The sequence below is a fragment of the Citrus clementina genome, unplaced genomic scaffold, assembly GCF_000493195.1.
Source record: "Citrus clementina cultivar Clemenules unplaced genomic scaffold, Citrus_clementina_v1.0 scaffold_5, whole genome shotgun sequence".
Classification (NCBI taxonomy): domain Eukaryota; kingdom Viridiplantae; phylum Streptophyta; class Magnoliopsida; order Sapindales; family Rutaceae; genus Citrus; species Citrus x clementina.
Window position 1 is genome coordinate 21,472,498 of NW_006262201.1, and position 17,670 is coordinate 21,490,167.

At 35.1% G+C, this 17,670-nt stretch overlaps 1 protein-coding gene and 1 non-coding gene across 2 annotated transcripts; one reads left to right on the top strand and one right to left on the bottom strand.

Moving 5' to 3' along the window:
* Positions 1-2,517: 2,517 nt before the first annotated feature.
* Positions 2,518-6,290, bottom strand: LOC18040835 (thioredoxin-like protein CITRX, chloroplastic). The gene is made up of 4 exons (XM_006432374.2): positions 5,873-6,290; positions 5,641-5,763; positions 3,200-3,280; positions 2,518-2,793 (listed from the first exon to the last, which is right to left on the bottom strand). The coding sequence occupies exons 1-4, from the start codon at positions 6,098-6,100 to the stop codon at positions 2,677-2,679; spliced, it is 549 nt and encodes a 182-aa protein (XP_006432437.1). The 5' UTR covers positions 6,101-6,290; the 3' UTR covers positions 2,518-2,676.
* Positions 6,291-16,386: 10,096 nt separating this feature from the next.
* LOC112098658 lies at positions 16,387-16,490 on the top strand. The gene has a single exon (XR_002905768.1). It is a non-coding gene; the product is annotated as a small nucleolar RNA R71 (small nucleolar RNA).
* Positions 16,491-17,670: the final 1,180 nt, after the last annotated feature.

A 17,670-nucleotide genomic window follows, 5' to 3' on the forward strand; every position in this document is an offset into this window, starting at 1 on the left:
AAAAAAAAGCCAACGTCATTGTCGTATATTCAACTTCTTTTGTGTAAAGAAGTATTTGAGGCTCTTATAATCAGTGTAAATCTTACGATGAGCCCCCAGTAAATAATGACACCATATTTTTAATGCGTGCACCACCATTAGTGTGTGTTGGATAATTTTTCTCATACTTCTTCAATTGTCTGGAAGCGTACGCAATAACTTTTCCATTTGGTATAAAGATGCATCTTATGCCACTTTCGGAGGCATCACTATAGATGATAAATTTCTCAGAGTTTTTAGGAATGACTAAGGTTGGAGTATTAACCAATCATCGTTTTAGTTCTTTGAAACTTTTCTCGCATTTTGGCATCTACAAGAACTTGACATTCTTCTTCGTCATCTGGGTCAATGGAATCGCAATCTTAGAAAAACCTTCGACAAATCTTCGATAATATCCAACCAAACCCAAGAAGCTTTTGACTTCTCTTGTATTAGTTGACCCTGACCATTGGTTTATAGCTCCACCTTCAAGGGGTCTACTGAGATTCCATCCTTAAACATGATGTGTCCTAAGAATATAAAAATTTCAAGCCAAAATTCACATTTTTTGAATTTTGCATAAAGTTGCTTCTCCTTCAAGGTCTGAATAGTGATCCTTAAACGCTCAGCATACTTTTCCTTTGTTCATGAGCAGACCAAAATGTCATCGAAAACACCACTATGAATTTGTCTAGGTAGTCTTTAAATACCTTATTCATGAGGTCTATGAAGGTTGCTGGGGCATTTGTTAGACCAAATGGCATAATAACAAACTTATAGTGTCCATAAAGTGTTCTAAATGTTGTTTTAGGAATATATGTCTTTCTTATTCTTAACTGGTGATATCCTGATCGTAGATCAATCTTTGTAAATATTGATGCTCTATGTAGCTTATCAAACATGTCATCGATGCGCGGAAGTGGGCAATTATTCTTGATAGTTACCTTATTTAGCTCTTGATAGTCGATGCACATTCGCATTGATGCATTTTTCTTCTTTACGAACATTATTGGTGCTCCCCATGGTGAATGGCTTGGGCGTATATAGCATTTGTCTAGTAATTCCTGCAATTGATTCTTTAATTCTTTTAATTTTGATGAGGCCATCATATAGGGCGCCTTTGAAATTGGGGCAATTTTTGGTAACATATCGATTTTGAATTCAATTCCTCGATCTGGTGGCAATCCTAGGAGTTCTTTGGGAAAGACTTCAGGAAATCTGTCACATCTTCCTTTTAATAGTCTGGCTATAATAAGATCTACAACCCCTTCAAATGTGGGTGGATTTAATCTTCTAAATCCACTCCATGTGTTGTTCATTGCCTCAGCATATTCATCCCTTCTAACTTCCCTTTCCAAGAGTCGTGCCACAATATCTATGAGTCGATCAATTACAGATTGCTCCCCTGAAGTTCCTTCCGCCCTTCTGCTTCTATTACCCTTAGCGCTTGACATCTCAACAAGTTTTTTTTATCTAAATTCTGCGTGTCAGACAAATCAAATGTAAGATTTCCAATTAACCTAAATCCAAGTTTTTACTAAAAAGCCGAGCCTTGCCCTTCCCCTTGACTTGTGCATATGGAAGATCTATGGAATCATTTTAAACCTTGGGTTCAAATACCAATTTGTACCATTCCATTTTTAAAAATAATTTATTTAAAAAAATTAAAAGCTTGTTACTTTTAATATAAATACGAATTCTTAAAAAAAATTTTACATATCAAGCAAAACTTCCTTACAAAATGTAAGAGACATGCATAAATTCCTCTACAGCTAGACATGCGACAGCCTCCAGCCCTGTGGTCCTATTGCTTTGCTGGTGGTATCAAAAGGACAACGGACATGCCTTTTCTCATTACTTGGCTAGAGAATCTTCATCCTTATTGGGTCTTTTTCTTTAGTTGAAAGAAGCTATTTTTATTCTCTCTCATGATAGTGTGCCCTATTCACTAGTTGGCCCTGACCACCAAAATCTAACTTCCGATAATACCTTTTAACATTATGTATTTTACTAGGTTTGCCCTTTTCTTTAAGAATCTTATCTCTTATCTCTATATGAGCTATCCTATGCCCAATCAAATAAATTGACTTCTTTGGTTGACTTTTCGTGTCACGTGTTACTGAGTTATTGGTCCATGTTAACAGTTAGAATTCCCGCCAAACAAGTACATGTATGGAATTTTATTGGTTAATTTTTTAAAGAAGCAAAATTACTTTGCGAAGCCTTATACTGAAAATAACAAAAATAAAATGAGTAGAGTAATTTTTTGCCAAAAAAAAAATTAAAACAAATGTCTATGAAGTCTTGACCTAAAAGTAATCATAAAAGAGATTGAGTATAATCATAGGATTTTATTGGGTAATTTTTTTTATAGAAACAAAAATACTATGTGAAGCCTTGTACTAAAAATAATAAGATAATAAACCTTGTATAGTCATAGGATTATAATGAACAATCATTAACGGAAGAAAAAACTTCTATGAAACCTTGTATTCAAAATAACCAAAAATAAACTGATTACGGCCTTGTTTAAAATTATTGGATTCCTCATCAAAAACAATTATCAGCCTTGCTCCTACATCTCCAATTAAATAATAATAACAAAAGAACAATAAGTTACGCCTTTTAACCAAAGAGAAAATTCTTCCTGCATAGCCTTCACATCTCATTATCAATGATGTCTCTCATCATCTGTATCGGGATAAGTCCCTCTGTCCGGATTGCATCTTTGTTTGGGTCTGGACTGATAAAAAATAGCGTAGGAAGCCCTCGAACCTGGAACACAATGACTTCAAATAAGTTTCTTCATTCCAGAAAAAGCTAAAAGTCAAGTCCCATAATGAAATTATGGTTCTTAAAAGGTAAACCAATGGCTCAATTTGGCATTGCAAAACTAATACAACATGAGATAGTGAGATGATTGGCTTGCAGTAGTAGTTGTTGTGAATCAAATCGCTATGCATACGATCTCCTAAGATATATAAAAGTGGCAGAATTTGACACTTTTCCAATATGTTTTCATCCAGCAAACAACATAATATACATCCACAGTTCTCTCCAATCATCAAGCTGAACAGTTTAGTTAATGATGAAACTAGGCACCTTCTCCTTGAAAAATTAGATGCAAAATATAACATTTAATACCTGGAGAAAAAAGAGAGATGTAAGATAAGGAAATGACCTGCATGTCACGTGCAAATTCATACTCGTCATCTGTATCAACCTTCACAATCATTGCGCTGCTCTCATACTCCACAGCTAGCTGTGAGAAGAAGTAAATAAATTACTGCCATATTTGTAATGCTCAAGAACTCTGAAGAAAATTGTGGCACCCATCAGCTAGTTAGAATTATTCCCTATAGTTAAAAGCTCTCAGAACTTTTGATATTCATTCAAATCACTTTAAGACAATTCGAGCAACCAATGTGAACGGTAGATAATAGTATCCGGCAGCAGTTCAGATCAAACTCAGGACCCAGAACATGTCAGAAAATTTCTAGGATGAAGTAGTTCCAAAACTGTAGGTTGAACATGCATATTTAATTCTTCGTATGTAATAGCATCGTTTCGATAAGGTAGCAAAGAATCATCACAATCTAAACAATAAAGCTATTAGATGATATTTTCATTTTGAGATCCTCTCATACAATTCTTCTATCAAATAATGGAGCTGCATGCAACTTGCAATCCATCTGTTTTTGCATCATTACACAACATTCACACTCCATTTAGTTTAATCCCAAACCTTAAAAAGTCTTACTAAACTAGAAAGGTGAGTTCATTTCCAATGAAATCAATAAATAAATTTTCATTAGGATTAATTGAAAATTGTATGCTATAAACTTGAGTGGATTACAGTTATGAATACCTGAAGCCCGTGTTACTCTGTTACACACAGATATTGTCTGTAATGAGAAACAAAAAATAAAAAAAATAAAAAGAAAATAACATGAACAGGTTAATTCGAGGAAACCTGAACTTTCCAATACATATTGTTGGTGCTTCAAGGGACCAACATCTCCAAATACACTATCAAGTTGCCAAATACACTACTATTATTGACATTGATGCTGGTTTAACTACTAAGCTTACAGATAAAACTTGGAACTAAAAAGTAGGAGTCACAATCCTTAACTATCACAAAAAATTAGCTAAGTAACTAACAACTAGTTTACTGCATCCAAGTACAAGTTAACCACAACTAAAAGGATAACTTACAATTAAATTAAATCAAAATAAATATATAAGATTTGGAGATCTTATCATACTCTCGGAGTTTATTCTCTTTCTATATACAAAAAATCCTCTCAAGGAAAACGGTTCCAAACATCATCCCTGAAGTTATCGATTTCACTATGTTTAAAGCCCTAGGGATCAATGCAAGTTGATCAAGAAGGCAATATCCAAAAATCAAATCCTGGGGAATACATGCATTCACACAACAGGTTTTATGAGAACTTGATTACGACGATTTCAAAGTTTCAGGCCCCAGTATGACTAAACTTTAGGGCAACATGATGGTTACAATCTGTCTCACACTAATTGGATCCGGATAGCAATTATGCTAAACTTGACTTGGACTTATGGGCTCACAACCTTAACAAAATAAATGTGGTTTAGATTTTTTTTCCTCCACTTTTTAAGTTACTTTCAGAATATATATGTCCTAGTTTTTAAAATATGGCAGGTAGATATTCAGGGATATATTGGAGATATAGATAGAAAAATTTATCTTTTTCATATATCTCAGACTAAAAAAAGACATAAATCTATGTGCTACCACTGTCCCCCACACGTGTATTTTGGATTTCTATAGGAGAGAGAACTACAAATGGAGCTGCATTGATGCTGGTTACTTCTCTGACTCGAATTAGCTTCCTCAGTGCACAAAGAAGATTTCTTCAGTACCTCTTTCCGGATCCGCATACCATATTTTCTCGATTTTCCTCTGTTAATTGAATCATGGTTCGCTAATTTCCAGACATTATTAGATTGGTTTATCTGCTAATTCAGTGTCCACTTACATTTTAAAATTAGGTTCAGATGTTCCATTTTCTCCAACTCCCTTCTAGCTCCAGATATGACGATAAAAGGAAGCCCACATAAATATATAAAACCAATTACGAAAAATATCACCACATAGCATTGACACAATCTTTGCTTCACACAGATATCCAATCAAAAGCTTAGAACATACTACAAGGCAATGTCTAAATGAGGAACTCATCTGAGAAGCATATGCATGTACTTGTCTTCAATCAGTTACTTCTCAAATGAGAAAAGTTCAACCTTTTTCCAACTAATCCTACCTCCTGCTCTCTCATCAGAAGAAGTGAACCTCATGCTATGATAGCTATTTTAACCGACAGTGTTCTGCAGCAGATTTCAGTGATCATTACGTCTTTTCCTAACACTACAATGCCAGAGAAAGAACTCGTGTTGCTACATATTTCTCTCAAGGGAACCTCATAAAGATAGCCACTTTATCAGCTAGTACGAAGGCAATTGCAATTACTCATGTTACAAACAAAATTAAATTCAGGCTTATTATTCTACTTCAGCATTAAGAAGAGCTTGACTAAATAATGCATAAGGACAACAAAAATTGAAAAAGAAACATACCAATTCAATCTCTTGGGCCATTAATATACAGGGGCCACACCAGGTTGCATAAAAATCAATAATAATGGGTACATTTCTCTCTCCTCTTACCAGCTCCTGGATTTCTTGAGCTGTCTTCTTCTTCTGTCCAGTCAAAAACATAACACTAGTCAAGCTTCCAACTTAAAGAGATACCCAAAAAATGAAAATAAGCAAATTATTAAAAAGAAAAGGACAATTGCTTTGAGCATACCACGAGATAGTCTTCTCTGACATACTTGCCTTGAGGAGGTTTACAAAGAAACTTTCTTGGGTGTGTTGAGAGGGAAAACAATCCGTCTTTGGTATTTGTTGCGGAGAAAGAGAAGAGAGAATTGTTTTGTTGATGGGTTTTTATGGAAGATGGTGAAAGATAAGCCTGTTGTTGTGAAGTAGATAATACGGAAAAGGAGGAGAAGGAATTGAATTGCAGCAGAGCCATATTCAGCAGAGAGAGATTTTGATATGAGGTTTTAGCAGGGTTTAGTTGACAGCAATTTGTAACTGCGTTGTTGGTGATAAAAATTGAGGTCAGTTTGGTCGTGAGGATTAGGAAAATTAAACAACTGGTCAGGAGCTACAACTAAAACCTTTCCGGAATCAGAAATTGGCAATTTACCTTTCCCTTTTTACTTGGGATACAACGATTGAAGAAAGTAATTAACGGTTAAGATAAAAACTGAGGTCAATCCGTTGACTAAACAGTGTAGATCGAGAAAAATTTAATCCAACTCGACTACTCAAGAACTCAACCCATACTAATCTTAACAAAAGAGTGATGATATCTTTATCCCATATTTTTTATTAATCCACCCTATTTTTAAAAAATAATTATAAAAATTACACATTATTTTTAAAATTTTTAAATTAAGAAGAGTTTTGGAAAATTAATTAATTAACTAAATTAATGTTAATTTACTTTTTTTGTGACTTAGATTTATTTATCATATCTGATTACAAAGATTACTTTAACATATGTTTAAATTAACTATTTTACTCGTGTAAAGTAAAATTATCTAGAATTTACACTAATTTCAATATTTTTCCAATTTTTACTAAACTCATTGCTTTTAATACTATTTTATTAGTATGATTATTATTTTTAATTAAACTAACATAGTGTCTTGATAGCATAATTCTCATATAAACTATTAGGTTGCCAAATTTATGTCATTTACACGTAAGGATAGTGAAAAATAATTAGGTTTCATTTTAAAATATTAGATTATAAGTCGTAAAATTAAATACCTAAATTATTAGATATAATAACTCATGTTTTATGAGGATAATTTTGTCTTTTTATATCATAATAAGAAAATAAGAAAATAAAACTTATATTAAAATTTATGATTAAAAATGGTCAAAGAATCTAAGAAAAAAATTAATAGAAGGATTTAATTGATTAAATGTACAAAATTTTTATTAATTTATATTTTTTAAAAATATTGTCAACTCATTGTAATTATTTCCTAAAAATAGGGCAGATTTCCAAAAATAGTGAGGTGGAAATATCTCAATCCTTAACAAAATTGTAATTTGGGTTGAGTAAGGATTTTCCAAGGGCCTAATGTTTTTATTTTTTTAGTATTATAAGAACTGGAAAAATAAATTGAGTATGGTCATAGAATTTGACAGGAAATTTATAAAAGTAACCATAAAAGTTTTGAATTTTTTGTTATTAGTCCCTCAAATTTTATTCTATCATGGTTAGCCAAACATTAGCATTTTGGATACAATTTTATCCTTTTAATTTCAAAACACTTCCAAACCCTAAAACCAGATTCCTCCAATTCTCAAAACTCGATCAATAGTAACCTAGCAGAGTAGTGGTTTATAAATGCAGCATCAGCGATTACAAGTAATGACAACAAGACTCAGGATCCATATTTTGTTGTGTTGTCCAGAAACAATGAAGGAAATAAGGAGTGAAAAAATAATCTAAAATTTGTGAGTTTTCTTAATCTTGATTGATTTGGTTGATTATAGGTATTGCATTCTTGATATGGTTGTGGGTTGATTGTATGCGATTGTATTGTTAATAAGGTTGTATTAGCAAAAAAAAAGCACTTGATTTTTTTCAAAACATTAATCAAATATAAATGGCATATTAGGTGCTTGATGAAATGTCTCTTAACTTTGTTTGTGTTAATCTTTTATAGATTAAGATGTTGTGGGTTTATTTGTCTTGGTGTGAAGTAGAGCTGGCAAAACGGGTCATCGGGTCGTGTTCGTGTCGTGTCAGCTTTGTGTCGTGTTAAATTTAGGTCGACCCAAATCCGACCCATTTAATAATCGTGTCAAAATATTGAGACCCAAACCCGACACGGAAAAATAATCAGGTTACCCAATAACCCGCTTAATATCTATATATTAAACAAAAGTTACATCAAATATTTACACTTTGTCATACATATGTATGCACATACATACATACATCCATCCATACATACATACATACAGAATTTATCAATATTATAAAATATACATATCTACTAAAATATTACACACACTATCGAGATTTTAATTATATATATGTAAATAATATTATATATCAATATTATAAAATATACATGTCTACCAATATTTTATACATTTACACTATTAAAGCTCTAAATGTATTTAAAATTTTATAAATAAAATATTGTGTCTATATTCATCCTTTTAAACAATAAAAAAAATCATCTCTAATATTTGAATTTTGATGACAAGAATCTGTAAATTATTTTAAAATAAAAAATATAATCGGGTCATTAATCGGGTAAATGGGTCAAGAATTTTAACCCTAACTCGACACGGAAAAAAATCGTGTTGACTCGGACTCTGTTGTGCAAATTTTAATGTACTCGCAAACGCACGAATCTATTGTAGTATAGATCAATGGTGACGAGTGTCGATCCCACGAGGAGGTGGATTTTAATTATATGTAGAATTAATTTTGTAAATGGGTGGTTGAAATTGTGGTGGAAATGATTTAAATTATCCTAAAATTGGAATTGAGATGGCGATAATAAATTCTAAAATTGGAATTGCAATGGCAAGAATAAATTGAAGAGAATTCTATTGAAATGACGTACTTGGGTATCTGGATCCGTATCAACATGCATCATGGGCTAAATAATCCGTATTAATGCCAATTAAATCATGATGGGGGAATCCACACCTCATGAACCACGCTCTAATCAATATGGTGCTAAGGGCTTATCGTGCCAAATAATAATAACCTTGTACTAGAGGGCCGGTGAAACCAAGGCGGTACTAGACAAGATTAGTATTATTTGTCGACGAGAAGTCAAAACATCCACAAAAACTAGAGGGGAAGAGAAAATAAATTTACCAAATTAAGCTCATGACACATGTTGAGACTTCACCTTCAACCCAAGCTTGAAAGAAAATTAGCCACTCATAATTGAACTAGGGGCAAAATGGGAATTTATTAAAATACGAAGAAAATACAAGATGGAGAAGGAATTACAGAAAATGGATCCCAAAAATGGATTCAGAGATATCAAATTAGGGGGGAGAGGCCCCTTTTTTATAGATACATGGAGTAAATCATGGCCATCAGATTAAAAACAGTTTGGACGCTCAGGATTGCGCCACGTCATCAGTCAACAGTCCACGGTTTGACCACGCGGATGAACAGTAACACGGTTTGATTGAAAATAATCCTGTGTGATGGATGCACCGTATGCGAGATTTTTCGTCCACTGATATGCTGCCACGTCACCATCCACAGTATATAAGAATTTTAGTCCAACAGGATCGTGACACCTCATCAGTCAATGCCACGTCATCGGTCCGTCTATATGAACAATGTCGTGAACAGTAACGTATACAGTACCGTACACGTGAATAGTACCGTACAAGTGAACAGTGCCATTTTTCCTTTTATGCTCCTCATAAGGTTTTCGACCGTTCTGAGTTCAAAAGTGATGTCTGTTTTGCCATCTCGTTTATTGTGAAATGACTATGATGCCCCTAAAATACATAAAATACTTAATTAAAATAAAACACATATAATTAAATCACAAATAAAGAGTTTTTTCACATTAGCGGGAATGAAATAGTTTTTTATTGCATGGTTAAGAAATGCGATAAAGCCATCATAAAAGTTATTGACATTTAACAAACCGATGGATTTTTGGTGGATGTGCAGATGGGCCCAAGATGCTAGCGTGATAAGTGCCTCTAGTGTTGCAAGATCTCCTGGAAGGAAAATAAAAGCATCAGCATGATTAAGCATTTCAGTTATTCTTTCTTGCATACCTGAGACGACTAACTCTTCTCCAGTTGATGAGTCAGATGAACTGCCCAATGGTTTTAAGACTCTTGGGATGATGCCTAACACTTGACTTCCTCTGATAAAAGCTGCTTCTGAGACCATTTTTGATAACCTTCGATTACCTCCTCCATACACCAAGTGTAATTTTCTCGCTGCTATGCTTCGACCAAGATCTATGGCTGCCTCAACGAACTCTTTATGTTTGCCATATGTAAATCCAGAAAGCACACAAATGTTCTTGAATTGTCTATTGGGAGTAGCTGACATTGTGATACTTCTCAAAAATAATTTGTGAGTGCTTGACAAAAAAGAAATCACATTTAAGAGTCTTGGTGATAGTGGGTCATGGTTGTGTATGAGGTAATATGTCAGTGTCAAATAACGCGTAAAGCACGTGGCTCGCAAGTCAAAAAGAAAACAGTAAAAAGGAAAAAGCAAATAGTAATAAAATTATTAAAGACAATAATGCAAACAATAAGACAATAGTGAAATAAAATAACAATAAAGTAAAAGGATATTTACAGGTAGTTGCGACTGTGGCTCACATCTTCCTCTGGTTTTACGTCCAGAAACGGCTTGAACGCCCTCTATGGGTCGAGGATAGGCTTCCTATCCAGTTTTCTTATAAACTGGCAAACAGGGTCGTTTATAGTCAGATTCCTGAGACTATATCGTGCATGCTCTTTCTGGAATAATGGCCATAACTGGAGAATCGCTCCTTGCACATATCCACTGGGATGCGTTTCAAGAGACAAAAGGATATCATCCAATGACTCTTTATTCAAGCCATCCATAATGAATTGAATCTTATCTACCCTGTTATCAGACACCATTCCTAAAGAACATCGGTTTTTATTGCAACTCATTCTGGCACACTTATGACAAGCAACAGAAATTCTTTGAGCTCGTTGTTTTCTTGCATAATTTCCTTTACCACAACCAGGCATGTATGCAATAAATTTTGGAGGTAACTCACCTGCCGATCGTACTTTAGCCTCGATTAACCAACGGATGTCAGCAGGTATGTTATTCCTCATGAGTAATCGCATGCGTTCGGACCGAGCTTTATAGATCGTAAGGAGGGCATTCTGAGGAAGTGAAGGGAATCGCTTGTGAAGCTTCGCTAGAATCTCGTTTCTGTCCATACCTTCGCCTCAGAATATCAGTTATTATGGGAAACTGAAGTAACCGACTTGATTGTCACGGAGTACCGTTATCCGCCACTTCACCGGGGTAACAAACTAAAGCACACAAATAGAAAAACAAATAAAAACACAATTAAAATCATCCTCTTATTGAATTTACCTCAAGCTCCAACTGGATGTCGTAAACACTTCTCTCAATGTCTCTGAGTTGGCGTTCTAAACCCTCAACATAGGCTACTAACTCTGGTGGTTGTAGAGCCCAAATGCGTTGTGTTTTACAAAATTGAATCTGCCTTTTGAGATGAGTTTTGACACGTTGAAGTGGTTTAAGAATGTTCAGGAGGAACGGTCTAAGTATAAGACTCATGATTAAAAATGATAAGAGAAAACTTAATGGTAAAATAAACACACACTTATGCAAAAACAATTTCAATTAGCAAAAGAATAATAATAAAAAGAAAGAAAGAAAAATCAAATCAACGAAAAGAAAAAAAATCAATTCAAATTTGGTGGGTCACTCAAATTTATTTCAGTGTCTTCGTCATGTGGTTGGTACTCTAGATATGGCTTTAATCTTTGACCATTAACTTTAAACGTGACACCGTTCTTTGGGTCCTTAATTTCAATTGCCCCATATGGAAAAACAGTATGAACAATAAAGGGACCAGACCAACGAGAGCGTAACTTACCTGGGAATAGGTGCAAGCGAGAATTGAATAAAAGTACTTTCTGACCTGGAGTGAACGATTTCCTCATAATTTGCTTATCATGGAAGACTTTCATTCGTTGCTTGTAAATCTTGGCATTTTCGTATGCATCATTGCGAATTTCTTCAAGTTCTGCTAGCTGTAATCTTCTTTCTGAACTGGCTTGCTGCATGTCAAAATTGAATTTCTTGATGGCCCAATATGCACGATGCTCGAGTTCCACAAGTAGGTGGCAAGCTTTTCCATACATTAGCCTGTAGGGTGACATCCCAATTGGGGTCTTGAAAGCCGTTCTATATGCCCATAAGGCATCATCAAGTCTTAATGACCAATCTTTTCTGTCTGGCCTCACCGTCTTTTTTAATATGTGCTTTATTTCTCGATTGGAGATCTCAACTTGGCCACTGGTTTGTGGATGATACGGGGTCGCCACTTTGTGTGTGATTGAATACTTTGTCAAAAGAGCTTTAAATGCTTTGTTACAAAAGTGGGCACCACCATCACTGATTATTGCTCGAGAGAATCCAAAGCGTGAGACAATATTGCTTTTCAAAAATCCTATCACCACCTTGTGATCATTGGTTTTACATGGAATTGCTTCTACCCATTTCGATACGTAGTCAACAGCAACTAATATGTATTGATGGCCAAAAGACGGGGGAAAGGGTCCCATGAAGTCGATACCCCATACATCAAAAATCTGAACCACTAAAATTGGATTTAATGGCATCATATTCCTTCGCGTAATGTTCTCCATTCGTTGACACCTATCACACGAAGAACAAAAAGTGTAAGCATCTCGAAATATAATTGGCCAATAAAAACCACATTGTAAAACTTTAGTTGCTGTTTTCTTAGCACTGAAATGGCCTCCACAAGCTTGTTCATGGCAAAATGAAAGAATATTCTGAATTTCATTTTCTGGGACACATCGTCTAACAATTTGGTCTGCACAATACTTGAACAAATACGGGTCATCCCAAAAGAAATTCTTTATCTCTGCAAAGAATTTAGCCTTATCTTGCTTGGTCCAATGCTCTGGAAGTTGACCTGTAACAAGATAATTCACGATGTCAGCATACCACGGTAATACTTCCACATTCATCAATTGTTCATCAGGGAATGACTCATTTAATGGTAATGGCTTTGTAGTTGTGTCAAAATGGAGACGAGAGAGGTGGTCCGCCACAACATTCTCTGTGCCTTTCTTATCTTTGAATTCCAAGTCAAACTCCTGCAAAAGTAACACCCAACGAATTAGTCTGGCTTTTGCATCTTTCTTTGTGAGAAGATATTTAAAAACAGCATGATCCATGAATATAATTATTTTACAACCAATGAGATATGATCGAAATTTTTTCAATGCAAACACTACTGCTAGCATTTCTTTTTCAGTAGTTGAATAGTTCAACTGTGCATCATTCAATGTCATACTAGCATAGTAAATAACGTGGGGAATTCGATCAACTCTTTGTCCTAATACTGCTCCTACTGCATAATCAGATGCATCACACATGAGCTCAAATGGTAAGTTCCAGTTCGGGGCCTGAATGATGGGTGATGATGTCAACAACTGTTTTAATTTTTCAAACGCCACAAGACATGAATCATTAAAGACAAAAGGTGCATCCTTAGCAAGTAAATTGCATAAGGGTCTAGAAACTTTACTAAAATCTTTAATGAAACGTCTATAGAAACCAGCATGCCCAAGGAAAGATCTTACTTCTCTGACTGTTTTGGGTGGAGGAAGATTAGAAATGAGATCCACCTTGGCTTTGTCAACCTCAATACCTTTGCTCGAAATGATGTGACCGAGAACAATACCTTGTTTTACCATAAAATGACACTTCTCCCAATTTAAGACCAAGTTCTTCTCGATACATCTCTGCAGAACTAGTGTTAGATGATGTAAACATTGATCAAACGAGTCACCAAAGACAGAAAAGTCATCCATAAAGACTTCAAGGAATCGTTCAACCATATCAGAAAAAATGCTCAACATGCATCGTTGAAATGTAGCAGGTGCATTACATAATCCAAATGGCATTCTCCTATATACAAATGTGCCAAAAGGGCAAGTGAAATTAGTTTTCTCTTAATCTTTTGGTGCTATGGGAATCTGATTGTATCCTGAGTAGCCATCTAGAAAGCAATAAAATTCATGGCCTGCTAATCTATCAAGCATTTGATCAATAAATGGTAAAGGAAAATGATTTTTACGTGTGACAGAATTCAACTTTCTATAATCAATGCATACACGCCATCCTGTAGTTACTCTAGTGGGTATCAGTTCATTATCAGCATTCGTAACTACTGTGACTCCTGACTTTTTGGGGACAACTTGTACAGGACTGACCCATGAACTATCAGAAATTGGGTAAATGATACCTGCGTCTAATAGTTTAAGGATTTCTGTTCTAACAACTTCTTTCATGTTAGGATTTAATCGACGTTGCATCTCCCTAGTAGTTTTAGCATTTTCATCAAGGTGAATGTAATGCATGCAGTCTACTGGGTTTATACTTTTTATGTCTGCTATGGTCCATCCTAATGCCCCTTTGTGCTCTTTCAAAACATTTAACAACTTACCTTTTTGTTCGTCATTGAGGGATGATGAGATGATTACCGGCAGAGTGCTTTCTTCTCCCAAAAATGCATATTCCAAAGTGTTGGGCAATGGTTTGAGCTCGAGTTTCGGTGGTGATTCTGATGATGGAATGAGTTGCTTCTCTGATGGTGCTAGTTGCTCAACTCTTTACTTCCATTTATTAGTGTCCATAGATGGTGCTGAGTCAAGCAGGGCATTGACCTCATCGACCAATCTGTCAATATCAAAATCCAAACCAAAGTGAGTTAAACATGTTTGTAAAGGATCACTAAGTTTGAAACAAAAGTATCATCAACTAATGCTTCAATTAAATCCACATCAACAATTCCATCATCTGCACTATGAGGTTGTTTGGCAATGTTGAAGATGTTCAGCTCCATAGTTATGTTGCCGAAAGACAACTGCATATTTTCAGTCCTGCATTGAATGTGAGCATCCGCAGTTGCCAAGAAAGGTCGGCCTAGGATAATAGGGATGTGCTTCCTTGAATCCTGTATTGGTTGAGTGTCAATTACAATGAAATCAACAGGAAAATAAAACTTGTCTACCTGGATAAGCACGTCCTCCACAATACCACGAGGTATTTTCGTGGACCTATCTGCAAGCTGTAACACCACTAGAGTTGGGTGTAATTCTCCCAGTCTAAGTTTCACAAAAACAGAGTAAGGCAACAAATTTACACTAGCTCCTAAATCCAACAAAGCATTCTCAATTGTGTGGTTCCCTATACTACATGAGATAGTGGGGGAGCCTGGGTCTTTGCATTTTAAAGGAATTTTATGTTAGAGTATAGAACTAACGTTTTCTGTTAAAAATGTCTTCTTTTGAACATGCATATTTCTCTTTTTAGTACAAAGGTCTTTAAGAAACTTGGCATAAGATGGAACTTGTTTAATAGCATCAAGCAAAGGGATGTTAACACTTACCTGTTTGAATATTTCAAGAATCTCACCTGTGGATTTTCCCTTTTTTCCTTTAGCTAACCTCTGAGGAAATGGAACTTTGGGAATGTATTCTCGTGGGTTGGTTTCTTGTTTCTCCTCCGGTGATGAGTCGTCAACATTTACAGGTACAATTTGATTTTCTTTTGTTGCTGGCATCTCTACTTTGTTGTCGACTTCTTTTCCTTTTCGCAAGGTCATGACGGCTTTGACTTCTCCATGTTGCTGTGGTGAACTGGTACTTGCTTCATGCACTCCTTTAGGGTTAGACACTGATTGACTTGGAAACTTACCTTTCTCAATGGTCATTGCCAAGGTCTGAACTGAAGAAGCAAGTTGTCCCACCATCTTCTCGAGGCTTGAAACTGATTGGGCTTGTGAGTTGAAGCCCGCTCTCAATTCATTTCATAGTCCATTAATGGTGCGGTTCTGTTGCTCAATCGTGGAGTGAGTAACATTCTTGAAATTCTGGAATGCATCCTCCCATGGTCTGGGCTGAGTGTAGTTCTGGTTCTGATTGTATGGTCTAAATGGTGGCTGAGAGGCTTGAGGAACTTGAGGAATTTGTTGCATTAGTGGAGCTGGAGCTACTGGTCCATTCTGTTGGAGTCCTTGAGACCATGAAAAATTGGGGTGGTCTCTCCATCCAGGGTTATATGTGTTGGAGTATGGGTTGTAATTAGATGATTTTCTCATTACACCTATGGCATTGGCTTGATCTGAGTATGAGTCATGGTCATGTGGCTCTGTTGATTTGGCAGTCGATAACGATGCTATTTGTCGAGCAAGACCTTCAACCATCTCCTTGACTTCTTTGATTCCCAAAGTTGACTCGCCAATTTGAACCTCATTTACTCCCTTAATTCTTCTAGTATTCCTGATTGATCGACTCCGTTGTTGGGAATTATCCGCTTGTCGCTAGAAGAATTCCCAAATCTCTGATGCACTTTTTGACCTGAGCTCTCCTCCACTTGTTGCCATTAGCCATTCTTCCACATTCGGTAGTAATCCCTCCAAAAAGTATTGACATTGGTGCCATTTCTCGTACCCATGATGTGGACACTTCAAGAGTAGCCCATTGAATCGCTCCCATGTTTCGAAAAATTGCTCGTCCTCTCTCTGGGTAAACTCTGAGATTTCCCTGCGAATAGCATTGGTTTTATGCACTGGGAAATATTTATTCAAAAATTTAGTTACCATTTGTTCCCATGATGCAATGCTATTAGCAGGCAATGTATTAAGCCATGAACGAGCTTTATCCTTTAAAGAAAATGGGAATAGTCTAAGTTTAACATCATCGTCTGAAAAATTTTCATATTTAAAAGTTTGACAAATGGCATGAAAATCATTCAGATGATTATATGGGTCCTCATTTTCTAGGCCATAAAATGTGGGGAGACAATTTAGCACACTAGGTTTTAATTCAAAGCTCCTAGCAGCTACATTTGGGTATCTTATGCATGATGTGCTCAAATTAGCTAAGGGACTAAAATAGTCCTTAAATGGCCTCTCCTGTGGTGCTTGTAAATCCATTTTATTTTTAATTTGTTTGTGTGCGAAGTGTTTTTTCTAATTCAAGGTCTATAGGTTCAAGATTAGGTAATAATGACCTACGACCATGCATGCAAAACAAATAAAAAAACTAAAGATGGGAACAAAAAAATAAAAATAAAGAAGAGGGAGAAATTACGATACTAACCTTATTGCGCTATTACAACCTTTCTATAAAAACACACTAAAACAAATACGTGAAATAAATTAACTAATAATAAATTAATAAGATAAAAAAAATTACAAAGAAAAATAAATTGAAAATTAAATTACATAATTTTAAAGAAGAGAGAAAATAAATAAATAAAAATTCTTAGCTCAAAATGTAAATTCACTCTTTTTTTTTCTTTCTTTTTTTTAATAAATAAAAAAAATATATTACAAGAAAACAATTAAAAGAAATTATTCACAAAAAATAATTTTACGAATTAAAATTACTTACCTCTCCGGCAACGGCGCCAAAAACTTGTTGTGCAAATTTTAATGTACTCGCAAGCGCACGAATCTATTGTAGTATAGATTAATGGTGACGAGTGTCGATCCCACGAGGAGGTGGATTTTAATTATATGTAGAATTAATTTTGTAAATGGGTGGTTGAAATTGTGGTGGAAATGATTTAAATTATCCTAAAATTGGAATTGAGATGGCGATAATAAATTCTAAAATTGAAATTGCAATGGCGAGAATAAATTGAAGAGAATTCTATTGAAATGACGTACTTGGGTATCTGGATCCGTATCAACATGCATCATGGGCTAAATAATCCGTATTAATGCC

Excerpts from the sequence above, each read along its gene's own strand:
- LOC18040835 (XM_006432374.2), bottom strand. The coding sequence starts at position 6,100 with ATGGCTCTGCTGCAATTCAATTCCTTCTCCTCCTTTTCCGTATTATCT. Across the intron at positions 5,764-5,872 it reads TCAGAGAAGACTATCTCGTG|AAGAAGAAGACAGCTCAAGA; the intron begins GTATGCTCAAAG and ends TTGACTGGACAG. Across the intron at positions 2,794-3,199 it reads AATTTGCACGTGACATGCAG|GTTCGAGGGCTTCCTACGCT; the intron begins GTCATTTCCTTA and ends ATTGTGTTCCAG.